Source organism: Salvia hispanica, chromosome 5, assembly GCF_023119035.1.
Source record: "Salvia hispanica cultivar TCC Black 2014 chromosome 5, UniMelb_Shisp_WGS_1.0, whole genome shotgun sequence".
Taxonomy (NCBI): domain Eukaryota; kingdom Viridiplantae; phylum Streptophyta; class Magnoliopsida; order Lamiales; family Lamiaceae; genus Salvia; species Salvia hispanica.
The window spans coordinates 4,562,521-4,573,705 of NC_062969.1; the positions used below are offsets into that span (position 1 = coordinate 4,562,521).

The 11,185-nt window shown below is 33.8% G+C and overlaps 2 protein-coding genes across 2 annotated transcripts; both read left to right on the forward strand.

Moving 5' to 3' along the window:
- Positions 1-2,173: 2,173 nt before the first annotated feature.
- On the forward strand, positions 2,174-3,711 carry LOC125187134 (transcription factor bHLH75). The gene is made up of 6 exons (XM_048083665.1): positions 2,174-2,530; positions 2,612-2,728; positions 2,851-2,916; positions 3,021-3,089; positions 3,196-3,276; positions 3,471-3,711. Exons 1-6 carry the CDS (start codon positions 2,201-2,203, stop codon positions 3,558-3,560), a joined length of 753 nt encoding a protein of 250 aa, XP_047939622.1. The 5' UTR covers positions 2,174-2,200; the 3' UTR covers positions 3,561-3,711.
- A 3,478-nt stretch (positions 3,712-7,189) lies between these two features.
- LOC125187133 (transcription factor MYB62-like) lies at positions 7,190-8,455 on the forward strand. Its single transcript, XM_048083664.1, has 3 exons — positions 7,190-7,497; positions 7,592-7,721; positions 7,802-8,455. Exons 1-3 carry the CDS (start codon positions 7,320-7,322, stop codon positions 8,277-8,279), a joined length of 786 nt encoding a protein of 261 aa, XP_047939621.1. The 5' UTR covers positions 7,190-7,319; the 3' UTR covers positions 8,280-8,455.
- Positions 8,456-11,185: the final 2,730 nt, after the last annotated feature.

Below are 11,185 nucleotides of genomic sequence, written 5' to 3' on the forward strand. Positions count from 1 at the left end.
TGTAAAATATGCGTTTAGCTTTCTTTAAGTAATAAAGATTGTACGTTAATATTTATCAAGAAACAAAATTAGTAGTACATTTGTTTGTCCTTTTTAGTAAACTAAGAGGAATATAAAACATACTCACGAAAGAAATCCTTTTATTACTTATTAGTCAACGAGATTAACCTAAATCAAGACATTTTATATGTAGGCATCATATATAATTAAACCCAGCTCCTCAATGAATTAACCATGGTTAGGAATAACCTCGTTTTTTCCCTTTTTTTTTTTTGAATTGTATTTTGATTTTTTCTCATGGACCATTTCTGTATGTCACGAATTTAAGCTCAATATATTGGTGAAGGGAAATTTGTAATTAATATTCTGTATTTACTTTTACTAATTAACTCAAAAAAAATTCTGAATTGAAAAGGAAGATTCATTCATTTCCAGAGACTTATGATAATATCTTGATTTAAGTAAAATAGAATATCTCTAATGGATTTTTCTTTGGTAACGGTCTCTCTCTCTCTGTCAAGGACAAGCACCCATGTCCCTATGTAAGTAGGGTGGTTCAGCATAGAAGGGAGGATTGTGAATTTGGCAGATTTAGAAATTAAGGAATTATGTGATATATAATTAAATGATTAGATTATGAAAGAATAGTAGACAAGTTACTATCAATCTTTAATGGAAGTTTGTTAGAAATGAATAGATTACGAAATATACCTTTTTATTTCCTTGGTTTATGGAAATAGTTGCCCATCCAACTCCACAAATAGGAATTTGAATGTTACATTTGATTTCTTAGTGTTGAAGATAGTCATACTATAAGTGGGAAAAGTTGAAGTTAAAGTTCCCATGCATCTAATATTAGGCATAAGAAATTTACAACCATATTCCATGCTACCTTGCTTAAGCAAGAAAGGAAATAAAAGTAGTTCATGCATGGGGATTATTAAGAAGGGTGTAAGTAAACAAGAGAGAGAGAGAGAGAGAGAGAGAGAGAGAGAGAGAGAATATAAATTTAATGCATGGGTATGTCTATGATTAGTAGGGTGGTGTAAGTTTGTTTGTACTTTCATTTTCATATTAATTTGGTAGATTATAGTATTTGATTTAATTTATATACAGTTCGGCAAAACCATTGAAATTTGTGTGGGTGTATAGGTTTTTTCTAGAGGTGTAAATTAAGTACGCAAAAAGTTGGTAACTATGGTCCAAAATATAGTTAATTCAAGAATATCAATGAATAACAATAACCTTCAATTAGAAAAATAAGGCACATGCCTCGTGTTGCAATTGCAGTCATATTCTAGTCTCACAATTAAATGTTTGTAAGCAAGGGGGGTCAGTTTTAACTATTAATAGTAAAGAATCCAAACATTTCAACGTTTAAATCTATCAAGATCTTTAACTATTTTGTCTTTTTGCCCAAATTAATCATTTGGAGAATGTCAATGTGGATAACAAAATATCCATAATCTAGTAGAAATTCCGGATAATGAACTAATTAGGCATGTGACGGATTGTCTATCGCTAACTCCATCGTACGAACAACGAGGGCTTGAGGAGGGATTATTGTACGTAATTTCATCCCCACAATATCCCCGTTATTTGAGTCGAACTAATTCGTCGCAAACTAGTTTTTCAATGGTGATATTTTGTAGCGTATACAATGCACTTTATTCATCCTTTATAGTGTATTGAGATACCTAATCACATACCATTATACCTGACTATCATATAATGCCAATGTAGCAATAGTGTGGTCACTTGCAATTACCACTTTAACGAAATTCTTCACCATTTCCAAACATCGAAGGTACAATTATCAAGAATCACAACACTGCACAACTTTTGTACAGTCATACTTAATCAACCTAAGATCAAAGAATGGTCTCCCTAACTACATTAATGAAATTTATTATGGTACAACCACGAAATCACATCCACAAAAACAAATCTAATTCTATCTTTTTTTAATTTCTTTGAAGCAAAGGATAATCAACAATAGTACTAGATGGGCCAAAAGCTAGAATCTTTTATTCTAAAGCTGAAAGTTACACCTCATGAGCATCTAAAACTTATATATTTCACCTCAATCTAAACCCTATTTATGATCATATATAGGAGTATAAATTAAGGATTATATCAACTTCCAATTTTTTTCATGGAAGATTCCGGCAGAACCTCTTCAAAACCTTCTTTCTTACAAATGAATTCATCAAACCTAGAAATCTTCAATAACATGTCATCATTTGAAGGCTTCAATGTTAGCACAAATAATGGTCATGGCACCATATCTTTATCCAATCAAGAATTCTCCGATCATCATCATCAACACCAACAAACCCAACTCCCACTTTCTTACCATGATCAAATCCTAAGATCAATTGGGCCTAACGGGCCGGTGTTGAACCCGATGATGGCCCATTTCTTCCCCCCGGGCCTCGGATGCGACAGCAACATGGACATGGGGATGAATTCATCTCCTTCCATTTCTGATGCCGGGTTTCTTGCACTAGACAAGGATAACAAAGCACAGGTATTTATTCTACTTTTCTTATGTTTAATATTTAAAAAAAATGACCCTTTTGTTTTCTTGCATTGCTTGATTTTATGATAGAATAATGGGAAGAAGAGAAAGAGGATGAACGAGAGAGAAACTCAGACACCTAAAGAAGTTGTTCATGTTAGAGCAAAGAGAGGGCAAGCCACTGACAGCCACAGTTTGGCTGAAAGGGTACATTTTTACTAGTCTAAGATTGATTTATTTTGATTCATTATTTTTCAAGAGTTAGATTTTGTACGAAGTTGACAATATTTGATCTTTTGTTTGCTTGTTTAATTGTTTGTTTGAACTAGTTGAGAAGAGAAAAAATAAATGAGAAATTGAAATGCCTGCAAGATCTGGTTCCGGGGTGTTATAAGGTAATTAATTAATATTTATTTTTTCATTCAATTTTGTAAGTTCTATGATATTCTTCTAGTTTGTGTTAAAATAATGAAATATGTGAACATTAAATTATCTGCAGACGATGGGAATGGCTGTGATGTTGGATGTGATAATTAACTATGTAAGATCATTGCAAAACCAAATTGATGTAAGATACTATTCTCATATGTGTGTTTAAGTATAAATATATATTGATATATAATCAAATTTCCAGTGAATCGGTTAATGTTGAATTTCCTTATATGTGTATTCAGTTTCTATCCATGAAGCTGTCTGCAGCAAGTCTATTCTACGATTTCAACTCAGCTGAAGCCGAAGCCATGGAAGCTCTACATGTGAACTCTCTCTCTCTCTCTCTCTCTCTCTATTTTGGTGCAGACACGTTAATATATCTTGATTTAATCCATACCAATCAACTGATACAGACGTCCCAGTTTCCTTATTTATTTCATTCAATGAAAAGTTGACTTATATAACCTCTTGTCTAAAAAGTGAATGAATAATTATTTAATATTTATTTTGAATATAGGGAGGCACTTCTTATGAAGGTGCAGAGGCGATAGGAGAAGGTTATGGAGGAATGTCCCAATTCCATAATGCACCTAATTGGCCTCTTTGAATTTCAGTTTTTTTATTCTCTCTCCATGCAACACCTTTTATTTTCTGACATAATTGACAATTATACTATATATGTATATGTGTTCCATTCAAAATCAATCTAGCTCTCCACTTAATATTAGTATCATGTAATTGTTGTTACATTTTTATTGCATTTCAATCATTAAGAATCAACAGTATTGGCGTACTGAATCATACCTTGATTGGCTCATATTGAATGTAGAGAGGTGTGGATACAAAAGTAATCTATGGTGAAAGCTATGTTTTTTGTGTTTTATTCGAATACACATTTTTAGGCTATTCATATCATTAATAGGGTTTTTGCAAAGCAATGTTTAGATAACTATAAAAATACTATACAAGAAAATAATTCAAAAGTATGCTTATGTGTGTGGGAGGGAAGAGAGAATCTTGATTATTCTCGAATTGTCCAAATACTAAGATGGCCTAAAGATTAATTAAATTGTTATAACACAGTAGTCGTGGGGCGCATGAATTTGACATTCAACAACTGATGTTACTTCATTTTCATATACATGCAGTGAAAATAAATAATTTTGGGACATAATCCCCACTTCGACTAACGATGTTTTTGGTAATCAAGGATCTCTGGCCCAGCTGATAGAGTTATGGATAAGCAGCATTTTCAATAAATATCTTAATTCACTTAATTTGGACAGTCTTCTATTACGATTGCAAAATAATGAAATTAAATTATAAAATCGTTTTCATAATAGCTTGCAAACATGTGTGTTTAGAAGACTAAAGAATCAATGTTTATTTAATCTAGAGTAGTTCAAGAGCCCAACAGTCAGGTTTATTAATGGAAGGCCCAATCATTCTTTTTGAGCCCGAAAATCACTTTTCTCACAATTATTTTCGCCATTTGTTTTCCTTTTCTTCATGCTGTTTCTGTTCCCCCAAATTAATTATTTTTCTACTTGCACAAACTTTTTAATAATTTAATTCGGAGGGAAAATCATGTAGGAAACAACAAAAATATTGCAAAACTAGTCGACCTTTTGGCAATGAAGTGGATATTTTTATTGTAATTTAATTAACACTCACGGCATGCTAATTTAATGATTATATATCAACCATAAAGCCCAATATATTTCTTTATTATGAAGCCCACGGCCCATATATTGCCGCATTTAAGAATGCATCCACACGGAGTACTTTTTTGTGATGTTAAAAAACAAAAAATACTTATCTCGTATTAATTAAAATAAAAATTGAATATATGTTTGACATTCATCAATATAGGTTGAATATATCTTTATTAATTGTTAACTTTTTGGTGTTAAAGTACAACCATTAAAGGGGCTTTCCCATCATCAACTTCTTGGCCCCAAATTTTTTAGTCATATGACGATTAATTAGGGCACCTTTTACTATTTAATGAGCACAATGTGGGTGTAGAATTGTGGTTCTCTTTGTTGGACAACTAAGGAACTCCATATAGAAGTGATATAAATTTAAAAAATAAAATAAAATTACAATTAAGACACAAGCAAGATTCTTCTTGACATTTCATTTTCATTTAACCATGTCCAAAATCAATGCACCATATACTAATAGTGATCGTGACATTTGAGGTTGAAATTTGATCTATACTCGTGATGCTTATGGATTCGACTTGAAAATCAAACCCAATCACAATAAATAAGAAATAAATAAATGTTTTGGAGGGATAAGTCTACAAAAATAACTTCTACTATTTTTATTAACAATGTTAATAGTATATATACTAGTTACAACTAAGATGTTTAAGCCGTAAAAGAAATTTAAATCAAGAAGTAACTTTGAATACAACTCAATAAGACAAGAATCTAAACAGGAAGCAAGTCGGCTAGAATTTTACAGTATCAAACTTTCTTCAAACCATGATGTCGTAATCTATATCAATTTTCAAGTTATAGCAAATCATGTGGCAGTTAGATCCTTCAAGTACTAAACATCAAGAATATGAGAATCTTTGTAATAATCCTCCGAAAATAACAAGACACCATATACCAAGCGCAATACATTAGTGACAAATTATATTCAATTTTGAGTGGCATAAAAGTTAACAAATTTTGGAAATGAATCTTTTATATTCTTATAAATGACATAGATCTTCGTGAAATTGGCATAGGAGAAATCGAAATTATGCTCTTAAGGAGACATCATTGTCTTGAAGCACAATCTTGGAATCTAATAAAATACAAGAAATTTATTCTCCTATATTTATGCCGCCATGCTCATCAAACGGAGTAACCCCACGTTTTATTATTAAAAAAATATAAACGAATAAACAAATTATAGTAAAAGAATAATCCATTCTAGTCCATCACGTTTCTTTGCATAGAAATTCTATTGCACAGGGAAGCAAGAAGGAATCATCCCATTTAAAAGAATTCATTTTCAAGTGCACCATTTTCTTCTCTCCCATTTCTCAAGGCGTTTCTTTGTTCTTTCCTTCCACTATTCATTGTAATTATGCTAAAATGCTAGTAGAACATATCTTTTGAATTTTGAATTTTCTAACCCCAATCCCAATTAACTACACTTTTTTGGGGATGACGAACCATGTTATTCCATATTCGCAACGTACAATATCTAGAAAATATCATATACTCCATTACTTTAAAAGAGTAAATATTTTGCATTTCACAAGCAAAGTAAATCGTTCGTTACATGATGATCATCTTTAATTGTGTAAATAAATCGTGCTCCCTCTCTCCACCATTTAAAAAGTCATTTTGGATTGTCCATAATTTAAAGGATTATTTATTTTTTTCACTTTTGATATATAGACCCTACATGTTATTAATTTTTTTAACTCACAATCATTATAAAACTAATAGAATACTAAAAGTGGGTCTCACATTCCACTTATTTTCTCCATTTACTATTTTCTTCATAAAGTTAATTAATTTTTTAAATTTCGTGTTGACTCAAAATGATTCTTTAAATGAGAACGGAGAAAGTATTTGTGTTTGTTGCCACGATGTTGTCAGAATCTAGATCTAGTGTGGAAACTAAAGACAAAAGGGGTCCTCTTTCTTGTTCTAAGCTTGTTTGCTAAATCCTAAAACTAAATTTTCTTGAAATCCAAAAAGTTTATGACCCATAATTTGGTTTAACTGTTCACTTGAATATATTCCAGTAGACTCAGTCCATATCAAAGACCTCTGTCCTCCTATAATATCACAAAACGCATCTTTCTAATTACTTTAGATTGAATTTGTGTTGGGAGGCGACTTCTATTCAATTATATTCAAATTTTATGCGAATTATGATGCAAAAGCACCACCAGTCTATCTTGCGAAACATATTATTGAAAAAAACCTCTGAAAATACGACTCACACCTAAGATGTTTCATTTAATTTCTAGTTAAAGAGAAAAAAAAAAGTACATAAGTTTTTACTTCTAATTCAATGGAATAGTAGAGTCAATTTACATCACTTATAGAATTTCTCCAACAATCCACGACTTAGATACTCTAAAAAGGATGGTATTCTTAGTTCATTGCACCCACTGACCCATCTTCAAAACCAAGGAAAACTGAAAATTCTATGTGGTAATTATTGTAAAGAACAAAATAAAGCCACTTAGAAAACTTGCAAAATGGGCTCCACTTCTTCTTCTCTTATATTTCCATGAGATCCTTCGTTAGAACTAGTACTACTATAAAACCTCTTTTGTCTATCCAAATCCCCACAATCTTCACTACAACTCTCAATCAAATTCAGATTTTCTTTAATTTTGATATTGATGATGAGTAGTAGTAGTAGTAGTAAAGGTAAAATCCCAAAAAATTATAGTAGCAAATTAGATGAAGATGGAAATGAGGTGAGAAGAGGGCCATGGACACTAGAGGAAGACAATCTACTCATTCAACACATCACCTCTCATGGCGAAGGCCAATGGAATTCCTTATCCAAATCTGCAGGTAAAACTTGAACACATCCTACTGCGTTCAAATTTTCTAATTCCATTTACACTTATCATTAGTACTAATTTTAATTTTAATTTTATTTATGCAGGGCTTAAACGAACAGGGAAAAGCTGCCGATTAAGATGGCTTAACTATCTGAAACCAGACATCAAAAGAGGAAACCTTAGCCCCCACGAGCAACTCTTGATCCTCGAACTTCATTCCAGATGGGGAAATAGGTCCGTTATTTTTTTTTCATTTATATTTATATACAAACACTTAAATTTAAAATTATACTAAAATTGAATAATAATTGCAGGTGGTCGAAAATAGCACAGCACTTGCCGGGAAGGACCGATAACGAAATAAAGAACTATTGGAGGACGAGAGTGCAAAAGCAAGCCAGGCAGCTGAAGATCGATTCCAACAGCAAGAACTTTCTAGAAGCCGTCCGACTCTACTGGATGCCCAGATTGCTCGAGAAAATGGAACAGAACGCCAAGTCGTCATCATCCTCGGAAACTCCGAATATCGCCATCTCCGCCGCCGCGCCGCCGCCTTCACCGATTCAAATTATTAGCCACCCCGCGCCGCCTAATTCAGAGATGGAAATTGAAGAAATTTCAAGGCTTTTGAGCTCGCCTGAATCGTTTGATGAAGATTGCGGGTACATTACAGGGTACGGAGTGGGGGAATTGGAATGCCACGCGGCGGATGTTGATTGGTTCGGGGAGGAGATTGGAATGAGCTCTTTTTGGAATAGTGATGAGTTGTGGCAGTTTAGGAGATTAGATTGATAATGACATGTTGTTACTCTAATACTGTTAGTTTTAGTGTACAAAAATGGCTCTTGTTTTTGTCGTAGAGCCAAAAACTTAGTAGTCATTATATATACTCCATGTGTAGATCTTCTTTCTCTTATTGCTATATATTCTCTCCGTCCCAATAAATATGAAACGTTTGTTTTTCAGCACGTAATTTTATATAGTATTATTTTGTGAAAGAAAGATTAAAGTAAGAGAGATGTACAAGTAAAAATAAAGTTATTTCTATTATAAGAAACTTTTTATTTTTAATGGGACATATAGAATATGCGCGAAAAATTTGTAGTCCAATTATGTTATGCACATAGGTTATACTTAATTGGGGTAGTTTTGGACTTTTGGGGGAAATTTTAGCTTTTCGTGAATCGATCTTACAAAATACTCTAATGAGATATTCATGGCATGAGAAGAATTTTAATCCTCCATTTATTTGAAAGCGTTGAAAAAAATAGAGGTGCAGTCAATTCACGATAACGTTGTTGAAGTGACAATTTGAAAAGGATGAAATGTGTAGTCTAATCACATACATATATGTGTGTGTAAAGAATTGTTTACAATATTTTTTCTTTGGGCAGTCCAAATCTTGAAATAGATAATCATAATCGTAATCATAATATAGATTTGGTTAGTGAGCAAGTGGGCGAGCAATCAAGCATGATATTCCAATTGACTAGTTATAATCGACATTTTTAGTCTAACCTAAGCCACCATTTCAATTTCATACCGCCGCTAATTACGAGTAGAATTAGTATTGACTACCTTCACCAATTTATCAACATATTCCACAAGCCAGAAAATTAGAAACAAACAATACTAGTATTAAAATTGAGGAGTCATTTATCAAATAAAGCCAGAAAACTAGAAAAAAATATAGTACTCCTATAAAGATTGAAGGGCCGTTTATCAAAAATTTCCGCGGGTACCGTCACACTTTTGTTCAAAACTTTAACTTCAAAACCTTTTCACTTATTTTTTTTTGTTGTTGTATAATATTTCATCTAAAATGTCAAGTGTACTTGTACATAAATTGTTCTACTTCACTTATTATATCTCAATAGTGAAGTTGAATACTCTAGAAATGACCAACTATCTTTGAATATGTCATATAAGTAATAGCGTTAATTAATTTAGATTTTTTAAATTCATATGGCTGAAACTGATTCATTTCTCTTAAATCTCAAAACTACGATTTATTGACAAATCTTGCACCATTACAAACTACTACTACTAAATACTTCCACGACATAAATAATAAACCATAAGGAGGTGTTCGCTTACTCCTATTTCGAAATACATGAAACAAATCTGTAATTAAATCTTCATGGCCCCACCACATGCGAAATAATTGTAGGCGTTTGGTTATACCCATTTGAGCTCCATGTTTTGGAAGACATGCGATGACTTTGACTACTTTGTCCTCCATAACGTAGCGGTATACCTAATATACCCTCATCTCTTTAGCGGCAAAATCGAAACGAAAATATTGAAATGCCCTCCAAAATGAAATTTTCTGTATGGCGGGAAATGGGTGTCTTTAAATACTGTGCGCCTTTGCCGACAGATTCATGCTTTGACGGTCTTGATTTTGGTATCTATCCCGCAAGATGTATTCGTATCATATGTATTCACTTTTTTTTTTCATTCTAGCTTTCTGGTTGTGTTCTTCAGGGTGATATGTCGACTGCAATGGGAGGTTCTAGCGCCACAACGGCCAGAGGAAGTGATCCTTCTGGTATGTGTGTTTTAGTTGAAATATTTTGTCGGCTCATCAGAGATTGTTATCCATATTTTTTACGTGTGTGATACGTAGGCGTAGTAGTTCCAGAAAAATGAAGTCGGAAGTATAAAAAAGGGGATCGCACTCGCCGTTTGTGGTCTCATCGCGAAGAAGAAATTTTAGCAGCTACTTTGGTCGAGCTTGTTGCGCTGGGGTGGAAATCAGACAACGGCTTTCGAACTGGATACCTTCAAAGATGTGAGGATAGTATCAAACAAGAATTTCCTACCTCCGACATCAAAGGTTCACCGCATGTTGTGTCCAAAATCACAGCATGGAAAGCAAGCTACACAAGTCTGAGCAAAATTCTTGAGAGGACCGGTGTAGGGTTCAGTTCGAACGGTGATTACAAAATAGACATCGACGACGAGCGGTGGGAGCACGTCGTTAAGGTACTAACATTGCATAAATGCGTATGCTTTATGTTTAATACATAGTTTATGTCTTATTATAGTCTCATGTGTACTGTAATAGTTAGATCTGAAAGCGAAAGTCATGCGCTATTTCATGGCCTCTGTGGGAGACTTGGAAGATAATTTTCGGGAAAGACCGTGCCACTGGCGGAGGGGCAGAGAATATATCTGTTGCAGCAGCGCGCCTGCGCGATTCTGACGGGGGTGATAGTCAGTGCGACGAGAGTGACTCCCAACCCCCCTTCGTGCCAGTCCCCTCCGCTGAACATGACCCACCGCCAGATGAACTTATTGGCGATCACGTTAGTTCCGGTGCCAGTGACAAGCAACCCGGTGTTAACAAAACAGGAGGTGAAAAAAGAAAGGTACCACATTCGGACGAACTTCTTATGGACTTCTTGTCAAATTTACATGCTGAGACTAACTCAAGGTTGGAAGTTCTATCATCGAAAATTGGTTATGACTTCGATCTAGGCCAGGCTCGCCAAGTTGTCTTTCAGAAGTTGAATGAAGTTGACGGAATCACAACTCGTCAAAAGTACCGTTTGTGCAATATCTTGGGTGATAAACCGCAACGTCTTGAGGTTTTTATGGGGATGAGACCTGACCGTCTGGGTTATCTCCTTATTGTGCTGGAAGAAGAAGGATGAGTATGGTTTAGGTTGTTATGTTTGTGATCGACTAGTCTT